This window comes from Brienomyrus brachyistius, chromosome 6, assembly GCF_023856365.1.
Source record: "Brienomyrus brachyistius isolate T26 chromosome 6, BBRACH_0.4, whole genome shotgun sequence".
NCBI lineage: Eukaryota > Metazoa > Chordata > Actinopteri > Osteoglossiformes > Mormyridae > Brienomyrus > Brienomyrus brachyistius.
Genome location: NC_064538.1, coordinates 3,427,827 through 3,448,672, shown reverse-complemented (window position 1 = coordinate 3,448,672; position 20,846 = coordinate 3,427,827). Strand labels below are relative to the sequence as shown.

The 20,846-nt window shown below is 47.5% G+C and overlaps 1 protein-coding gene across 1 annotated transcript in view; it reads right to left on the bottom strand.

Moving 5' to 3' along the window:
- LOC125744596 (forkhead box protein J3-like) overlaps nucleotides 1–20,846 on the bottom strand; it is a 68,367-nt gene that overhangs the window by 2,979 nt on the left and 44,542 nt on the right. Inside the window, exons 3-11 of the mRNA XM_049016587.1 lie at nucleotides 20,163–20,237; nucleotides 16,421–16,504; nucleotides 12,016–12,117; nucleotides 9,380–9,508; nucleotides 5,120–5,297; nucleotides 2,946–3,374; nucleotides 2,584–2,688; nucleotides 227–418; nucleotides 38–139 (exon numbers count right to left, since the gene is read on the bottom strand). Of these exons, the coding sequence (XP_048872544.1) occupies nucleotides 38–139; nucleotides 227–418; nucleotides 2,584–2,688; nucleotides 2,946–3,374; nucleotides 5,120–5,297; nucleotides 9,380–9,508; nucleotides 12,016–12,117; nucleotides 16,421–16,504; nucleotides 20,163–20,237 (1,396 nt within the window). The remainder of the gene's footprint in view (nucleotides 1–37; nucleotides 140–226; nucleotides 419–2,583; nucleotides 2,689–2,945; nucleotides 3,375–5,119; nucleotides 5,298–9,379; nucleotides 9,509–12,015; nucleotides 12,118–16,420; nucleotides 16,505–20,162; nucleotides 20,238–20,846) is intronic.

Below are 20,846 nucleotides of genomic sequence, written 5' to 3'. Positions count from 1 at the left end.
AGGGAGACAATGAGCACACATGGGAAGGGGCAGTTACCTGTTAAGGTGGGACCTGCACTGGCCATGGGGGGCACGTGGGGATAGCCGGGGGGGCCCATCATGGAAGGCATGTTTTGCCTGGAGTCCATGTACAGATTTCCTGAAAGAACAGAGATATGAGCTTGATACACTGCGCTAAGCTGTTTCTGTATTCCGACTGTCTTTTATTATAATGCTGCGAGCTGACCTGTGCTAATGTGCTGGTTGGCTTTGTTAGGGTGCATGGAGCCATGGCACATGGGAGACTGCACTGCCCCCTGTGGCGGGAAGATGCCAGTGCGGGCGAAGAACTGGTTGATCGATGAACAGAGGTCTGCAATTTGTGATGGATCCAGAGACCAGTTATTCAGATCAGCTTGTCTCATGCTCTCTTTTAAGCCTGGATAAAAAGAAAATGGAAAAAAAAACACCACAAACATCATACGAACTGAGCGACTCACATTATTTACAGAGAACTCAGTTTTTAACAGGAAGCGCCCTCAGAAGTTTGTCGTATATTTCAATGTAGCAAATTTAAGATACAAAATTCATATAGGCCAGTACGGGCTGGTGGTCACCCCCCGGAAGAACCAGTGGTACAGCTGCTGACAGCGTCTGTTGGGGTGACTGGAGCAGGTGGGGTAGCGAGTTGCTAATGTGGAAATCATTTTCTAATACTTAGAAATTAATTAGCAAATTTATCGGAGCAATGCATGTTCCTCAGTTAAATACTGGGTGCGTCGCTGGGCAATAAGAGCAAGGTGCTTTAATGATGCCATATATACCATGATATATACCATGATATATACCATGGCCAAAACAAGACTGTAAAACTCTCAGATGTGTTTTACCCCTTTTCCCTCCAGGAATTTGTGGGCATCTGGCTTTTATTGTGGATATAATACGCAGAAAGATTTTTTTTATATAACTGAAATACTGCAGTTTAAACGTCAGTAAGCAGTACACACTTCAAGCAAAAAGGCCTTTCCCAGTAACTAAGGACACTAACAGGAAATGCTCAGGGACAAAAAGGATAAGAGAACCATCACACCAGACACGAGGCACTGCAGTTTTTACTTAGGGAGCCCCTGCAGATTCACTATTTAAAGCATCTATAACAGGGGTGGCCAATCTTATCCACAAAGGGCCGCTGTGTATGCAGGTTCTCACTGCAACTCCCTAATTAGGTCACTAATTAGAGGACTGATTGGCTGAAAAGTCCTCACACCTGGGTGTGAACAGCCTTTTTGGGTTACCCCAAAAGTAGCAAACACACTGTCATGCCCGGCTCGTCCGCTCCTCCCGTGTGCCACGCCCCCTGATTACCCACGTGTTTTCCCCCGATTTGTATCCAGCTGTGTATAGTTAATTTGCTCAGTCCTGTGTATTTCAGTCCGTGTCTTGCCTGAGTCCATTGTCTGTCATTGTGGTTAGATGATGTTAGTCAGTGTCTGATGTTTCCTGCCCTGAGTCCTACGATTAAACCCCGTTTTCCCTTACTTTGCCCACTTGCTTTTTCCTGCTCGCTCGCCTGCCTGTACGCTCACCCAGCGATCGCGGGCGTCCCGTGACACACACCGGCCCTTTGCGGGCAAGACTTCCCAGCCCTGATCTATAAGCTGCAGATGTGCAAACCCTGACTCCACACGGTTAATGCCCATTGTTTCATGCAACAACTCAAACCCCAGTACAACGACACATAAAAGCAAATATTTTTAATCGCACACTTCCGCTGATTTCTGAATTAACTGCGCTTGCTCGTGCAGTGGATTGAATACTGCTCTGCATCTGACACATCGCCACAGCGATTTACTGCAAATCCAGCACTACGAACAATTAATTCATTGAACAATTCATTAATCTTAGTGAAACCGAATACTAATTTGCATTACTGATATGTTTAAAGACCACAAATGAAGAGAATTTGGGGTAAAAACTGCTTTGTAAATATATTAATCTCATATTATGGTGCCATCTTAAATACTGCTGTATGCTCCATGTAACTGATGATATTCAGCATAACATCTCGCATGAGCTGATACGGAGCCAGATACTGAAGCCAAAGACGTACTGACCTGGCAATAAGAGACAATAAGGGACAGGATGTGGGCAAAGAGACCATCCCAGCATCAAGTGTGGGCAGTTTGGATTCTGGACTGGGAATGGGGTGGGGCAGCAATCCAGGAAGCCACTGTGATCCAACCCAGGCCTAATACGGACCCCATGGAACATTCCAGAACCACCCACCGATTGGCTCGTTCTTTTCCAACAACACCCTCAAGCCCCCCCTCTCTCTACTTGGATCTCTGTTTCAGTTACCTATTGCAGTAGCTTAGCTAAGAAACAGGTTCTACCGAGTTACATGAAACATGTATTTTACTGGAATGACAAGGAACTGCAGACGGCTGCTTCCTGGTCTCCGTGTCGTCTACTCATTAGCACGGACTGATGTTCCTGCAAACCACGAGCCCAAAGATGTGAGCAGCTCACTGCAGGCCACCAAAAACCGACGTGACTGTAAAGCGGGTGGTATTTGGCAGAGGAGGCCGCGGCCAGAGGCGTCACCTTGGAAGGGTGAGAGGTCCACGTCCGCCCAGTTGTAGCTGCTGGCGATCCGACAGCTCTCCTTCAGGGTATCGAGGTTGGGGTACCAGTCCGAAGGGAGACCCACTGGTGGACCCAAGTGGGTCAGAGAAATGCAAAAATTCATACGCAGAACAAAAAAAAAAAAAAACACAAAAATGAACAACACAAAAAACCACAGCTTACCACTAGAAGTCAGCATTACTCTAAAATCTAATTTTGCAGACAGCATCAGTACTGGTGCTACAGTTTTAAATTAAGGAGCAGTAAGACTTGCAACATGAAAATAGCTATTGTACATGATTTGCTGATGCCAGGCTCACAGAAGAGAAGCCCCCCCTTACCAGAGTTGCAGGACATCTGCTGTTGAGCTGAATGGGACTGATTCTGGTGGTTCTGATGCTGTTGGGAAGGGTGTTGACCGTGCTGCTGTGCATGCTGGGAAGGGTGCTGAGAGTGCTGTGCTTGGGAGGGGTGCTGGCTGTGCTGCTGTGCATGCTGGGAGTGCTGTGCATGCTGGGAAGAGAGCGGTGGGTGCTGGCCCGGATGGTGCCCGTGTGGCGGGGCATGCTGGGATGGATGTGGATGTGGGGAGTGCTGAGGGTGTGGGGCGTGGTGTTGGTGGCGGTGCTGGCCATGTGGCGAGCTGTGGGCGTTTTGGGCCTGCAGCTGAGCGCTGTGCGACAGCGCCACCTGGCTGCCCTGGTGGGAGTGGGGGCTGGGGCAGTCCTGGTAAGGGCACTGAGAGCCCTCTGAGGGAATGCCCATCAGACCTGCAGATGGGGCAGAAAACCAACCTCAATACTGCACTTCTCACAACGGGCACAGTCCCACCCCCCGCAAACGACGACCCGGGGTAACAGAGGTGAGCAAGAGAGAGCTGAGTGGAAAACACCTGCATTAATCAACTGGCGACAGAGGCACTGGCTGCTGCTTAGGATGTGTGGGGTGCCAGTTAGGCTAAGCAGTGGGTTTTACATATCTTAAACGGAATGTGCAGCACACACTGGCTGTTCTATTAGGTTTTACTCCAAAGCTGCTGGTCTCATAAAGGTGGCTGGGGGGGGGGGGGGGGCACAGATTACTCTGACACCTCACAGCCGAAAGACACAATGTATTAATGCTGTTTGCAGTAAATAAACAGCATCACACGTTACATACTCTCTAAAAGGCCTGACATTTCAAGGGTCTCTTAATTGGATTTGACATCTAAGCCAAGACTGCACAAATCCATTCATGAGGCCAGACAGACTGCAGTTCTCTCCTCCGCTGTGAGTACTTTAAAGGATTTCTGGCAAGAATTTCTGGCGACTTGCACCGTTTTTGTGACAAAATTTTAAAAACAAGGATTAAAGAGGTCAGGGAGCCTTATACAGAATGTCAGTCCTACAGGGGCTCCCACACATTTATTTTTTATTAAAAAAAAAACAAAACATCTCTTGTCCCCCAGCGCCCATCTCCGGGACGCGGCCATGGTCGAGAGAGAGCGCATTTGAATGATGTCAGCTGCGATCACTTATCGTGCGAGGAGCGCGCCGTCCAAACAGGAACTCTGTAAGCGATTAGCAGCTGCCTCTAGAGTGCTTGTGCTAGCCTCATGGCTAACGCTAAAGCCGCGAAATTAGCATGCTGGCTAGAGGACAGGGATGGCGATGGCAAATGCGGAGCTTCGCTCTCACCCCGTTAATAGCTCCAGCTGAATCTGCTTGTTGGTGCTGGCTATGACACGCATTCCACTGCCCCCCCCCCCTTTCCTTCAGCTTTAACCCAGCATGGAGCTGACCGTACATCAAGGGGCCAAGGGAGCACCCTGCGATCCCAGTGACTGGATCAAACCCACCGGGAAGCAGCATCGTCACTGAACCATTTCATGACTGACAGCTCAGGACAGGCCTGGTGACACTGGCCAGTGAGGCCCCATTTTTGGCCATCCACGACCCAAATTTGGCTTCTGAGTAAAAACGACCATGGAGTCCCCTGACTCTTATCCAGAACTCTCCCTAGTTTCACATTCAGATAAATACCGGTGTTTCCGAACTACTGTGGTTGACAGTAAAGGCCAGCGAGCCACTTCAACGTAGCGTATGACCCCAGGAACTCGCGAGCCGCAGCTAAAAAGTCCCTCAGAGCAGAACCTCATCACCATTCAGCCTGCTTTCCTCCCACCAAGCTTTAAAGCTGGAAAAGGGGGCGGCACGACTGCAACCTGTCACTCCACATTTCGTGATTGTCTTGTGACGCTTATTTTCTGAATATAAATTGAGCCTTATTCTCAAACGAAAATATATCATTATCTCTTTGCAGTGCCCAACAAATCCTTAGAACAAACTTCATATTTAAATGATACATCAGAACTCAGCGACGATTCCCAGTGACATGGCAGCCTCTAAGTCTGACCTCTGGGTTTGTGATGAACACCATTCCCGGTAAGGCAACAAGCCCTTTCTATTCTGGGGGGGGGGGGGGGGTCTGGTCACCAGTGCTGCTGTTCCAGAGGAAGGCCGGCCAGGACACTCACCCTGTTGGCTGAAGGATTGCTCGAAAACAGACTTGTAGAGACTGCGGAAGGAGGCACTGAGATCTTCGAAGTCAGAGAAGAGCAGCTGCTTGTCCCGGTCGGGGATACTGTACTGAGGCTGGGGTGGCGGCTGCTGGAGACTCATGGACTGGGAAACAGGTTCTGGGTGGTTGGTAACCTGCAGACATGGCAGGGGGGCAGCCAAATGAGTCATCCTTTGAAAAGACTTCCACATTTGATCTGGAAAATTACAATGTTGACCTAACAATGTCACTACAAGGTAACACTGGCAACAATAATGACACAGTCACAGTAGAGGTCCGGAAGGTGCCACATAGACGGAGAAGAGAGACAGACGGACGCACACACACACCAGGGAAACATGCATGCATCACACACACACGCAGGCATGCACAGTGAGAATCAAACCCGCAGTGCTGGAGGCGTGAAACCGCACCGTACCACAGAACCAAACTGAAAATAAATCCAGCAAACGTTTCTGGTCTTCAGCCCAAGTGTTTGACACTCAGAAGTTTAAAGTGAAAAGATGCATCTTTATACTTTAAAGGGGACTGATGATTAGAAAAACTTTAAAGCGTACGGCGGAGCTGGCCAGCGCCGTACAGCACGAGGGCATCTTCCTCAGCACCCTGTCTGCTGGGGGCAGGGAGACGCACAGAGCTGCGGGGGAGTTAGAGTGGAGGCAGTGTCCTGCCACGTTCGGTATCTGCACTGGGCAGAGGCACGCGGGCCCCCGCCGGCGCCCGTGCATCCCGTTAAGCGCCAGGAGTGATCATCCTGAACGGGGGACTCTCCTGGCGTCGCCTGACTCACCGTGATCTCACGTGACCCGACCTAATTGGAGTCTGGGTGCCTGGGCTTTGGACAGCCGGGAGGGGGGGGGTGGGAGGGTTGTAGGCAGAGGCTCTTATTACCTCCGTGTTTAAGTGCGAGACGGGCTACAATGCGAAGCCGTAAATGAGAGCGTCACTAATTAGCGCTTTTGTTAGGGAATGGCGGCAGGAAAACATTACTGGGGGCTCGAGGGTGCGATGCCTCAGGAGGTACCTGAGAGCTCTGGCAGGTGGTCTTCAGCTACTTGCTATGAAGCAGACTCATTTCATTGATTCCATTTCCCCCCAAAATGATGCCCTTTTCCATAGCAGGACATTTCCAGGTTTAAAACCCTGCCCTGCGGAGCCTTTTCCCCCACAACCTTTCGGGTATCAATGGATGTCAATGCATGACCTTAATTATGGAACCACCGGATGGGCAAAGTGCATCAGAACGTGGTGTACAGTTACTGGGTGACCTACACAATGGACATATCGACTGGGCACAATCCCGTTAACCCGTCACCAGAATCTTTCGATGTCAGCCAAGTTCTTCTAGCTGCATTTGATGTCTTTTAAATGTCCACTGATCGGCCTTGTTAGAATTTCCCACAATGCTACAGGTCTTCCGTGTCTGTAGACTTGTCCTCCAGGGTGACACTAATTAGGAGAGACCAAGGCACCAATATATAATTTGGGGTTTAGTTCAGAAGCTGCAAAATCTTAAAAATTCATTGCATTCCTTGCGTTTAAAAATAAAGAAATAAAAAGGTGTTTCATTATCAGAAACAAATTTCACCATTTGCTGGTGCTGCTACAAAGTTAGGTTTTATAGCTTTATAAAATAATACCCACTTGTAATGTGACATATGCATGTCAGCTACAGAGTCGGCATGAGAGCAACCATGAATGAACCTTGCAGTGACGTCCGGCATCACAGCTAATGAAAGACGTCCTGGATCCAGAGCTCTAGTGGGCTACTCACCGCATCCTACAAAACCGAAACCTCAAATTTACACAAAGACTGAAAACACTGAATGCTGAAAACTGCGCACCTGACATCTGCAGAGAGATCAGTCGCATTTTTTGAAGGCTTGCGTTTTGTTCCAGCGTACATAAATGCCATTCCTGTCTGCATTGCTTTTCCCATCACCAGTTTTAAGAAACTATGTGAGTGCTTGTGAAACAGGAGCCATGCACTTTTTCACGTGGATCGAAAGCTTAATTTTAGCAAGTAAAATCTCAAGTCTAAATCCTCAAAGCTGAATCCTTCTATGCTCTCCGGCCTCGATTTCCTTAATAAGGATATTGAACAGATCACGCAGACGTAAGCTCAATAATATGGATTCCTCCAGTCATTCCTGATATCATGTGGGATTATGCTACGGTGATGCTAAAAGGCAGAGAAATATATGCCTTATATGAAAAGGACAAATGAGACACAAAGAACAGACCTGGAAAGAGGAGAACTGAGGGACAAAGAACCTCCAAAGGCCACAAATTATGAAGAACTCCAATTTGTCTGGGCTGGACTTGGATTATCTTCAAGGAAAATGCCATGAATGGAGAATTCTGGCACAGCAACACAAACACAAATTTTCAGAAGGTGGACAGAGTAGCAACCAACTTGTTCTTCAAATGAATGTTACATGGTGTAATGTTCACCCAGAAACCAGACCACTGAAGAAGAGTCTCCCTCACCAAAGGCTCGGAACCACACCAGGAAAAGCCCACGTTCCTCTTTTACTGGAAGGCCATTTGTTTTACGTCCCAAAGAGAGCCCCCAGGCCAGACTTCTTCCCTGGATAATTCCATAAAGCATTCTGCCAACGTAGCTCCATCTTTATGACCAAGTTGGAATTTCTTCCTCCCCAAAATGGGACACTTACGAAAAACTGTGAACATGGTACATATGTCCAATCCAGAAAAAAGACCAGGAACTGCCTCCATTCTTAGCCGTAGAGGTTTATGAAATTCTGATAAATTAATGATTCCAAAGACGGCGACGATTGTTCACGACTGCTCTGCCGGAACCAGTGAGGACCAGATCAGACTGAACTAATCAGGGACTGACAGCGGAACGTTAACGGTGAGAAAACAATAACAACCTCACAGGCATCTCAGGGTGCTGAAAAAAACCATTTCCTACGACAGAGAAACTTTTCACTATGCTGACTCTGAGTCTGGTGATTAGGCTTTTGTACAAGGCTATCGACATAGTGATGATTGGATTCACTCCAACTGCTAGCAGACTCAACCAGAAACCCTCATCCGCTTAATAACAGTCTACTGTTGTCTAAACCACCACATACTCCACTCTCCTAATGTTGTTTATTGTATTTTATACTTTCGTTATTTGTTCGTAATCATTTTGGTTGCGGCGCATTCCTCTTACAGCACCAATCTGCGATACGTTTGCTATAAATTAAAAGGAAAGAAAACCAGGAAGATTATTAAAAAAGCGATCAAATTAATTTTCTAAATTTAGAAAAATCCATATCTAATGTACTTAGGCAAGGTGGCGATTTCTGTCATCACAGAGGTCCTGCACGGGAAGTAGCTGGACAGAACGGCAGCTTTGCTGTTTGCCAACTCGGCCGCCATATTTACTCGGTGCTGCCAGCTGACACACTTCACGCGGAGCAAAAGAATGGGAAAGCGTGATAATTCACCGTTCCGTGTGTGTGTGTGTGTGTGTGTGTGTATATATATGTGTGTGTATTCACTGCACGCATGGATAAAGTGGGGCAGAGCAGATGGCAAATCATTTCATCGATTCGTCGCACGATGAACTGTGGCGGGTCTTGGAAGCCTGCCAGTTAGGCTGCTTATAGATGGCAAGCTCCCGTCTCCCAGTTTAATAGCTGATTTTTGACAATTAGAAGGGCAGCTATGCAGCTCTCCTCAGTGGGAGGGTAGATAACGAGCTCCAAGCACGTTAGCAAAGGCACTGAAAGACCCCCCACCCACCGCTGGCACCCCTGAATGGCTCTTATACTCTGTACACTATGGTAAGGTGTGTGTCTGTGTGTGTGTGTGTGTGTGTGTGTGTGTGTGTGTTTGTGGACCCTCGTTCGCACTCCTACATTTCTGAAGTACTTCCCAGCACACAACCCCTCCTCATGGACAGCGGCCATGAACCTCATAACCTCTGACGTTTGGAAACATCTGCTAGCATGAGGCTGAAACTAGCACTACCACGCTCATCCGAAGGCGCTGCCCCCGTACGCTCGTCCACACTTTGTATGTTAAAACGTCTGCGATCATAACCTGCCCTTCAGAGACTTGCACTTGCAAACTTAAGGCAGTGGGTTCCTATTATCTAATGTCTTCATAGATGAACTGGACATTTGCATTTTCTTTATTTAACAGAAGCCTTTGTCCAAAGCGACATACTGTATGTGACGCAAAAGGCGGGGCACAGTACCGGCGCGTAGCTATGCACGGTGGCTCCGCTGTTCAGGTTCACGGACGCCAGGCTCTGATCTGACAGACTGTTGTTAAGGCTGCTCCTGGGGCTGTCACTGCCGTCCTGGTCCGTGTTGTACAGCGGTACCTGAAAAGAGACACCCAAGTCACACCTGGGGACACGCTTCACCCACGCCGAAACCGTGGCAACGCCGCGGCTCAAAAAAAATCCAAGAATCCATCTTCTCAGTATATAAACGAACAAACAAAAACTAGCAGTACCATGAAAGAGTTTCCAAGCAACATTTATCTCATTTGCGTTACGGAGGACAGGTGCGGAGACGGACTGGGGATTTCTGGGAAAGCTGAAGATGAAAGGAAGGTTCTTGAGAATGAAGTCGAGGAAATACAGGAAGATGAATTAGGGAGAAACGTTCATGACGGACATTAGCTCACCGCTGTAGTCGGCGGTTACATGCTAAAGCTAGCAGCACGTGGCAGGAGAGCAGTGTGAAGGGGCACCCGGCGAACACCCAGAGCGCATTTTACAGCCAGGCAGGAGTAAATAACCGACAAATAATCAAAGTGACCCGTCCTTCCTCCATATTGTTCATTAAGTATTGGGTCATAAAATGTCTTCTACTCTTCACTGCTACTGCTAATAGCACAACTACTACTACTACTACTAAAGATAAAACCAAAATATGCTGCACGCTGCAGGATTTTACCAAGGATGTGCTTATCATGTCTGTAAAACAACATACAATAATAATTCAGGTATACTCTACTGAAAAACATTCATTAAACTTTTACATACAGTGTTTAACACTGACATTCTTCAGGGATGATTTTAAAACTAACTGGTTCGATGTTAAAACTAACACACAAAATAATGTGCAACAACAAATTTAATATTTATGCTCTCAGAACAACCACACCAATGACTAAAAATAAAAAATGTCCATATTAGAACCATGCGGTAATATGAAGAAAGAAAAATTAATTCCATAACATGAAACGCCAGGTTTGTGTAGTAAGTGACCGTCTGTCATGCTATGCGCAGTTTACACTCTGACCTGAGGTTTCCTCAGCATTCAAACCTTTGGGGCATTAAAACAATTTTAAATTTGCTGGAAGAATTCTGAGAGTTAGCTGTGAACTGTTAGCAGCCCAGCACCCCGTCCCTCCCTGAATCCAAGCCTTACTGCCTATGGAGTTCAGTCCTCCAAAGCACGTGTTTATTTTTAAGCTAACAACACAGTTGCATTCTTGCAGTGCTTCATTGAGTTTCTTTTTTTACTCCTGGAATTATTTTACTTAAAGAGGCCATGATCCCATATGATGTTTTCGTGTTTATTAATAAAATCTCAGTCTATTAGCCTAAAGCAGTCGTGCCCCCCCCCCCCCCAATAACTTCATCAATGGAACCAATTAAAATGCATGATCACACCCCACCTATGATATGGTGCACAATTTTCAGCAGGGCATTTCCCAAAAATCCATCACATCAAGGTCCTTCAAGGTCAATCAAGGCCAGGGCTATTTTTGGACCCCATAGATCATACATGTGCTGCTACCAGCATATGTGAAGAAGCAACATTCATTTATTACGTGAATAGATTAACAAAATTAATTGACTACATGCTGATGCTCATTTTATCCTTTGCAACAGAAAATAAATTGGAGGCATCATTTTAATCTGTCCGAGCCACTGCTGCATCTGTTGCTAGGCAACTGACAGAAGCACTTTATGGGTGTATAGAAAAGCGAACTGTGACATCACATGGCAGACAGGCTGACTCAAGAACATTCTCAGTGCGGTCCATAAATAAAGATGTCTGTCGCATATACTGGCTTATATACCATTCAGGGGTCTCTCTGTTCTATACGTTTAAGTTCTGACTTTGGAAAGCAGAGGTCTGGCTTTTGCTAGGATCATTAGCATAATGAGACCTAAGACATCACCTGCCACATCACGCTGAGAAACTCCTAAAGCCAATTCCTGAAGACCTCAGGTATTATGTAATGGGCCTGGCCCACCCACACCCTTCTGCAGCTGTAAGCTATAAGCAGTAGCTGTCCTGGGGAGGTACCCACGCTCCTAAAGCCCAGCCCATGGGTAAACACTGTGGAAGAGCCTAGTGTCAAAGAGTCAGAGCGAGCTGAGAGGACCAGCGGCCTTTCTGTGGGCCTTTCTGCCGCTAACCCGGCTACTGAATCTGCAGATGATGTTTGCAAAGGAACCCAAAGACTGCAGTCAGAATGCATAGTCAAAATACACCTTTCAATGCGGGGATTCAGACACAAAAACACATTTTTGTGTCATTATGGTCCGATGGAACCAGGATAAGAGTGCAACTTGGAGGGGACACACACACACACACACACACACACTGTGGAATGAGTTAGAGAGCTGAAGCTTATGGATAATGCGATATATAGCTGCCCGACTGTAAGGCACCTGGAGACAGATAACACCTGTACAGCACTTCTGCTACTCTGCAAACTACTTAGTCTGAAATATACCAAACGACTGGAGATTAAAATGATTTAAAGAGCTGAGATCAATACCAAAAAGAGAGATGAGAGCAGGACAATACGCAAAGCGTCTGCCTTTATCAGCCAGGGCCCTGTGGTGCAGGAGCCCTCGGGTACCTTGTTTGTCACAGTGTTGATCGCCAACGTTGGGGAGGCACTTCCAGACATGATGCAGTCCATTCCGATGGAGTCCGAGTCCAGGCTGTAGGGCGTGGAGGCCTGTGGGAGAAAATGGGGGGGGCAGACAGGTCAAGCAGAAGTCGCATGTGTCCCTACTAACTCAGGCAGGGGCTGTCCTCATAAAACGACAAGCTGATCTTGGAAAGGGAACAGGATCCCGGCTTAAAGACAGCCGGCAGTAGCGATGCAGAGGGAGGCGAAGCTCATTAAGGCTTCGTTATTCCAGAGCAAGCACACGGAAGACCTTAACAAGGGGGGTCAGCGGCGCTGCGGAGTGATGGCAAACGGACATGAAGGCAAAGAGTCCCAAGCAGGATCACAGGGACAAAAAGGTAACGTTCACAGAAATGTAAAATGCCCCGACTAAAGCGGCAGTCAAGTAACTGATAAAAGACCTCTTCTGAGGGGGATACACACACACACACACACACACACACACACACACACACACACACAGAGAAAACTCAGAACATTAAAGACAGAAATGAATGGGTAACAGAGGCATATAGACAATATATTATAAAGGACTGAAGAAACTTTATTTAGGTCAAATTATTTTTAATTTGAAAAGGGGAATAAATGAAAGCGGGAATAAATAAGGCAGCTGCGTCTCTGTGGCGGCTTTGGGAGCAGGCAGATAACTCAGGGCGCCTGTCTCCCAAAACTGCTTACTCTAAGAGGATTGGCTGGCAACAATGAGATTTTTCATTTGTGATAAACATTTAAAAATACATACATAAATAAATCTGCATTTTTGTGTCCATGCTTTTTTTTTTTTTACAGAAATAAAGAATAAGGTGGCAAGAGAGATGGATAGAGGGAGGTAAGAAAGGCAGAGTTAGATGCAGAGTAGAAATGAGGGGAGGGAGGGAGAGAGAGAGAGAGGGAGAGAGAGAGAGAGAGAGACGCCTTCTTCAAGGTGCACAACAACCACAGCATAGAGCAAAGGCCCAACCTGTAAATCCTGCCTATTCAGCCACCCTGCTCCCCCCCCCCCAGCCCCCATTTTTCATTTGGACTGTTGTTCAGCTTCTGGCCAACCAAACATGCAATTTAAAAGTTTGACATTTAATTTGACCGTTAGGACGGAGCGATGAAAATCCGAGGGATCACACTGGTGATCGCCGTGTGTCACAGTGCGAAAAAAAGATATAATTAATCTTGGAGGTGGCCAAACTGTTTAAGCGAGCAGCAATAAGAGTGCTTTCCCAAGCTGGGAGTACAGCAGTGATTCCAGGGTGGCTGCTGGGTGAATCAGGTCACTGTGTAAGGACCCAATGCTTTGAAGGTCATCATAAACATGGTCTTTGGCGATTCCAGTAGGGATAGTGGGTGGCTCACTTGGTTAGAACCCTGTGGCCAGAAGGTTGTGGGTTCAAATCCCAGCGCCTCTAGGCTGATTCCACTGTAGGGGGCCCTGAGCAAGACCCTTAACCTCCTACTGTTCCAGCAACTGGCTGACCCAGCACTGTGATCCCCCAAGCTCACTCTCACCTGTGTGTATATGTACATGTGTGTCTGGACATCATGCAGAGCAACATGGATAAGCAGAAATATTACCCTTTAGGGAATGAATCACTGTTTTATTATATTCTATAAGCAGCAGTAAGAATTGGACTTCCCAGTCCTACACTGAAGTTCAGATTGGAAAACAATGGCAGCAGATCTCTTCAGCCCAATAACAGAACTTCAACACATAGTTAATAAACAATATAATTAAGCGTAGTAACCTATGAAAATGTCCAACTGCAGGAGGCAGTTCATGCCACACAGTGTGCCTAATTCATTCATTCATTCACTCACTCATTCATCTTCTATACCACTTGTCCTATTCTGGGTCGCGGGGGTCTAAAGCCTATCCCGGAAGCTACAGACACGAGGCAGGGAACAGCCCAGGATGAGGTGCCAAACCTTTGCAGAGCCAATGTGCCTATTTCAAGAACTTTAAAAAGGTCATCGAAAATAAAAGCATCAAGAGATCCTAATCAGATGGCGCCAGGGGCCCAAATCACACGCATCTTCAAAGAGAAACATTAACTGACCCCCATCTGCACAGAAACACACACCAACCTGTAAGCCACAGCCTTCTCAGAAAGCTCACTGCAACACAGCAACTCAGAGATGTAAAATAAAATCGTAATGCTGAAAAGTAATCCTAGCAGATCTCTGAATTAATTGATTTTTTTTATATCCCTGCAGCAAAAACTATGAGTAATGGCTGCTGGATATGATTCGCTTACAATTCTGGCGACGGCGGGCCAAGCAGAGCATAAAAACTGCAGGAGGCGCGACGCGGACAGAGAGAGACTGGGAATTACAGGGTCCCCCGAGGATGAAAGGGCAGGATATGAGATAGAGACGCACCGTGTCTGCGGATTTATAGTAAGGATTTCCCCAATTACGGCGTTTTCATTATGGTTACAGTACCAAGATGGATTAAGGAAGCAGGAAGGTCGCAGCTGGTGAAATATCACAGGGGCAATATTTGCATTTCTACGACAGATGAATCAATGTGCATTTAGTGAGACTACGGATGCGCTTCTTCAGAAACCGCAGATTGCCGACGATTTAACGAACCATTAGTCGAACCGGAAAAATCTGATATTAAAAAGCCTGATTGAATAGACGATTCAACCAGATTGGCGCGAAGGGGAGAGTCAGTCCGGAACTTCACGTAGGAGGAAGCTGCAGACGTTCTGATATGCGCCACCAGGGAAGAGCTTAAAATATGGAGCCGAACATCAGAGACGAAGGATCTCGGAGCGTTAAACACACACATTCGCACCCCCAGTACAAATGAGATGAATCACATCGTGTCTGAACGGTAGCCTCATGGCGTAATTAGCCAAGCTGATACAGGCATCATTCGTCAGCATGTATGTGCGGCTAACCAGAGACCTGCCAGGATCGCCCAGGAGATTGCGACTAGAAGGGCGGAGGGGGCCTGGGTAAGCAAAAATAGGGACTCGAACCCAGAGCTATTCGTCTCCTCCACTCACCTGAGGGGACAGTGCTGAGGCCAGATTGGAGACAGAGGCGGGGGGCAGGAAACCCAGCTACAGAATGACCACATATGTAGGGAGAGTCCACCGAATCGCTCCAAGGACGCTGGCTGGACCCTGCGCTATGACCCCCAAACCCGCTCACACCTGTACGTCTCTCTCATGGAGAGCAGCATGGAGGTAGACGAAGAGGGAATTTCTCCCAGGGGATGAATAAAATGTCATTATTTTATTATATTCTATCCTATAAGCCACAGCAACAGATGGGAGTTCAGACTGGAAAATAATAGCAGCAGATCTCCTCAGCCCAATAACAGAAGTCAAACACACAGTTAATATGGGATAATATTGAGCATATGAACCCATGGAGATGTTGTAGGCAGTTCATGCCACCCAACCACCCATTCATCCAATGTGCATAATTCGTACATTCATTCATTTATTCTTTCATTCATTCACCATATCTGCTTGTCCTAAGCAAGGTCATGGGGGTCCAGAGCCTATCCTGGATGCATGAAGCATCATTATTCCCTAGTTTTTCAAACTACTCTACCATCCACTATCAACTGATAAAAAACAATTAACAGCAAGACGGCAATGCAGTTAGCAATGTAATAATTAGTTTATCTATTACAACAGTAAGCTATCCTTTCAGATTTGCGTCTCAAGGTGAACAAGCCAATGGGACCCTGTCAATCTAACTGGCACTGTGGAGTAAGAAGTGTAAGCCCTCTCCACCCTAACAGAGATGATGGACACTCACTCCAGCAAAATACCGAAACGGCCATTTCGTCATGTTGTGGAATCTGGAGGCAGACGACGCGTCCGACGGCAATTAATACCGTCTGCCTTGGCCACCGGCAAACTACGGACGACAATCCTGCACAGACACGCACGCGCAGACGTGTGCGACTCGATTTCTTGTGGCTTTTATTTTATGCTGAAGCCAGTTTTGAACAGCTTGCGTGAGGAATTCAGGCAGACGTTCTGCGCTTTGTAGATAGCGTGACACTTAATACCTGGCAGCTCGAACAGCAGCAAAACTGAAATTACGATCCTTGCGTTACAGCTGAGGAGTGAATCTAGGTAACCGTCTTGGGGTGGGAGACGGCGTGATAAAATGAAGCTGCTGCAAGCGGCCCGAATAGCCAGTTCATACCTCTAATGAACACACACGCGAGGGGCACTTCAAGAAATCACACACTAAAGAGCAGACAGGTGAAAAAAAGAAACACGGAAAGCTAACAGGGCGGGGAGGGAGCAGGTGAATCTTTCAGTGCGTTTGCTTTATGGTTTCAAGCAGGGTGAAAATGCCACAAGCAAACACTGGGAGTACTCACCCGCTCAATGGAGCGTGGCCTCTTCTTTGACCTGGCGGGCAGCGCATCCTCCTTGGGGTTGGTGTCGATAGCCCAGTAGGAGCCCTGCAAGGAGACAGCAGGCGTCAGAACGGCATCCCGCACGCACCACCATGTGCTGGCTTGCTCCCGCGGGCTTTAGAGATATGATCGGGTATGCAATACAGAAAATACTATTACATGGTGTGTAGCTCAGGGGGTTAGACATCTGTGTAGTCGGTTTGAATCCCATCCTTGGCAGAAGAGTCGCTTCTCTGTTGGGCCCTTAAGTAAGGCCCTTCACCCGTGTCAGATACTCTCCAGAGGTGCTGCATGAATGTTCTGACCCTATGCTCGAGTCCCCTAACTATGCTCTCATATTTGCACGTGTGTCTGTCTCCAGAGAGAACAGGATACGACAGGAAGCATTCCAATGCACCTGTACTTGTGTAAATGACAAATAAAGCATCATTTCAATCTGCTGAGACTTGAGGAGCGACAGCAATGCGCCCCAGACTGCAATAGTCATGTGGCGAAAGGTGACAGACCTTTCTCCAGTTAGAAATGGAAACTGGGCTGTTTGCACGTCCTGTGTATGTGCTTGATTAATATTTGGAGTTCCTAAATGATTCCACGTCAGATGGGAGAGGGGAAAACACAAAACAAACGGCCATGTTTAAATTTGTTTATGGTGAGCTGAACACATCTGTCCGCCTTATTGGAAGCCATAATGCACTTCTAGCACATACAGGAGGATGAGGAAAAGGCCTGGATTCCTTAAGCCCTTAATTCAGTGGGAGCTGAGCAGCATACAGCGATGGCCTCGCTCGTTCCACACCTCTCCTCGTTATCCTCCAACTCGCCCTACAGGTTTCCAGAGGAGAGACACAGACTTTAGACCATCCACTCACCCTTGACTAGTTGCATTGATCCTTCTTTGCAGCCACAGAAGAATTAAGGTTCTAGTCGGGCCTGAGAGCCGCTCAGGTAAATCAGGTAAACAATTCTTATACAGAAAGCGAAAATCCAGAGGTTCAAACTAAATTATTTACCTCCCAGCTGGCCTCCCACCATCAATTCTGGCTTCCCAATGGCAATGTCAAAGTTCGGACAGACTAATCATAAACTAAAACAGCAAACTTTCAATCTGGCCCCGATTGCAACAGGAAGCCATTTCTTCTTTTAAAACCCACTCTTATGCCACCATTGCTGTGTTGTTTCCGTATCACGGTCAATTAAGAGACATCCATTTCATAACAACGTCCATAAGCGTTAAAGTCATCTGTTAAAATCTTTTGTTGCCTACAACTAGGTAACTTACAGCCTACTTTTCATACAATTTTTTTTTTTTTTGCATTTTCTTAGTCTAAGAGAATCCAAGAACCACTTCAGAAGACTTAGATGCAAACCCTAGAGGATATTCAGCATTTAAGGACCCTGTTTTGGGAGCAAAATGTCCTTGGGGAAAGAAGTTTGTTCACCAGCATTAAACTGAAATGTTCCTGTGAAGTACCCAGCGTCGGTTAGAGTCTTTGGAGAGAATGTCGGCTGAGCGTGCAGAGGGTCTAAGAGAGAGATAAGTTGGCAGGCATCGAGGGATACGCCATGCTGAGGCGGTAGCCGGGCACCCGCCCGCAGGCGCCCTGTACCCAGCGCCAGGCGCCCCTGCAGCAATCACCCGCGCCAACCATCTAATTTACCTTCAAAATGCTTCTAAAGGAAAGTCTTTGACCCACAGAGAAAGAGCAGGAGCGAAATTAAAAAGTTATGAAGCGCTTCTTCAGAGAGGCGCAAATTCGGGATTTGGGGGGGCCATGATGCCTTCAGGCATTTTATTTATTCCAGTCAAAGTTCGATATGATCTGAAGGCGTGTTCTGGGCCCACCGGTGTGAAATGAGACGGCCGTGCATATTGGGGTGGGCTGGGGGGTGGGGTTGCTGCAAGAGAGAGTGGTACAGCACTGTGATTGCCAGCCGGGGGGGGGGGGTGGGGGGGTAGAAACCTACAGCGGCTACAGGACTGAAGATGCTCGAGCGGATGAAGGATCACCCAGCGCAGGTGTGCCTAGCTGCAGGAGGGGTCTGCTGCAAAACACTCGATTTCGGAAGAGGGGGTGGGACTTCTGGACTGGGAAGTATTTCTTTGAAGGTCTTTGGTGGGGTGAGGTGGGGGGAGGGTGAACATCAATTGAGAAATAAAACCTTCTTGATCGCCTGTGAGTCCGCGGATTTTTCCTTTTTTAAAACTGCACAGAACCCCCAAGTGCCAATATCAGAGGGTTACGGCAAAACAGCGAATTAGTATTCAGCCTGTGGCGCTCACTCATCACCAGCTCTGTGCGCGCGTGTATGAGTGTGTGTGCGTGTGTTTACGCGTGAGAGGGGGCTGTGCACACACGCTCTCGTTCATCGGTAACTTTGCGGGAAATCGCGGAGGCAATGAAATGGAGGCGGGCCAGGAAAGCAAAGGTCACGTGTGGCGTGCAGCGTCATGTTGCCCAAACTGGGGGGGACGGGGGGGGAGGGGGCACCAGTCTGACACCGTTTCCATGGAGACTTTTACTCCGCTAACAGGAATACTTAACACAACACCGCATATTCTTGAAAGGCAGGTAAACGCTGCAGATCCCCCCTAGCCTGCCACCACCCCTCCCTTAGCTTCAGTGAGAAATCGCCTTCCTTCTGGGAAGCACTTCACACTGCTAAAGATGACAAGGTGTAAAATGATTAATCCGATCTTCAGATTTTTTTATGCATTTCACCCTGCTGTCATACATACCTGAGAAAAGCATTTGGCTTCAGTTAACATGTCGGTGTATATATATATATTTTTATACACATAAACACACACACACACACACACACACACACACACATACATATAAACAGGGGTGAGTGTGTATAATTACAGGTAAATTGGTTGACGACTATAAGGGGAGGGCCAAGGACCCCCGGCTCACAGGGCAGCGTGAAGTGCTGGGTTTTGCCTTACGTCAGCTATTAATTGCTTTGCTGAAGCTATTATTACTGTAGCACAGGGTTCCCTGGGTGTCCATCAGTCACGATCAGAGTGGTGACCCAAAAACCTGTCGGCGCTGTGGACCTCCAACCGAGTGGGCTGGCCTGGGGTTAAGCAAACAAAACGTGAAAATGCTACCAAATGTTTTCCCAAACGTCAGTAAGGGGCGTTTTGTTGAAGGTCGACACGGAGCAAACCACAAGACGCACGAGCCAGAGAGACCGCCAATCCAGGCCATAAAACAGGGCCAACGATAGCACTGTTAAAAACAGCCTCATATTGATGGATCCATTAGCAGGAATAGGGGAGGTATGAACCATGGAACAGTACGAGGGTCCAACGATCTCTACACAGAAGGGCAGCGGGGTTAATGGGTGAGATAAAAATATTCTCCAGCAGAACACACACATGCACACATCCAATCAACGTGGATCAAAGACTTTATAATTGTGTTCTTCATTCTAGAATCTTTTCACTCACAATAGCCTAAAGGCTAAATGAACACTTTTTGGCCTCCTGAGCCAGAAAAATCTAGTTTCTCTGCAGAAGGCCAACACAAACAACAAAATTGCTCTTCCAGCATTACTGATCCCTGTCTTTTTTGACAGGAAACCCACTGACAATCACAGTAAACATTTCCCAACACAGATCGTAAATTAAACACACAAAGTCCCTCTGTTGCCTTCACACGACGGTACATCCAGTACACATGCTGGGGACACTCACCTTTCCAGGGTCATCTTTAGAGCGAGGCACTTTGAGGAAACACTTGTTCAGTGACAGATTGTGCCGAATTGAGTTCTGTGGGGAGAAAGACAATGTGTGAGAAATGGAGGGAGGTGGGCGGGGAGGTATAGAACAACGAAGAAATGTACAACTGACGTAGGGGGGGAAAGTCTCCACGAAACCTTCCCCACCCGCTCCTTGGGGTCCCCCAGACAGTCTACATTTTTGCTGGGAGATGGGAGGGAGCAAAACCGCGGACTGTCTGGGGGGCCCCACGGGCCAGATAGAGAAACAGAATAATGAACAGGCAATACCTGTGTTAGGAATTCATGACTGAGCAAACAGATGTGAATGGCAACGGTATTTCAGGAGATTCACACCCCGCGAGAATAAAGGACCCAAGTTCCAAAGGGTCCCCCGTGAAGACAAAGCCACACGCATCCAGCAAGAGCACCCCCCCCCCCCCCCCCGATGATCCTCTTTAAGCTGTGTGAATGGTGGCCCCCTGACGCCGACTGCGCGGCCATGGAGCCGCCGATCCCAGACGTCTCGCGCCGGCGGAAAGCTCCCACGGGCGCCGGAGAACCGATGCTGATCCAGGGCCCCATCGATCACAGCAGGAGCAGAATTTTATATATATATATATATATATATATATATATATATATATATATATATATATAT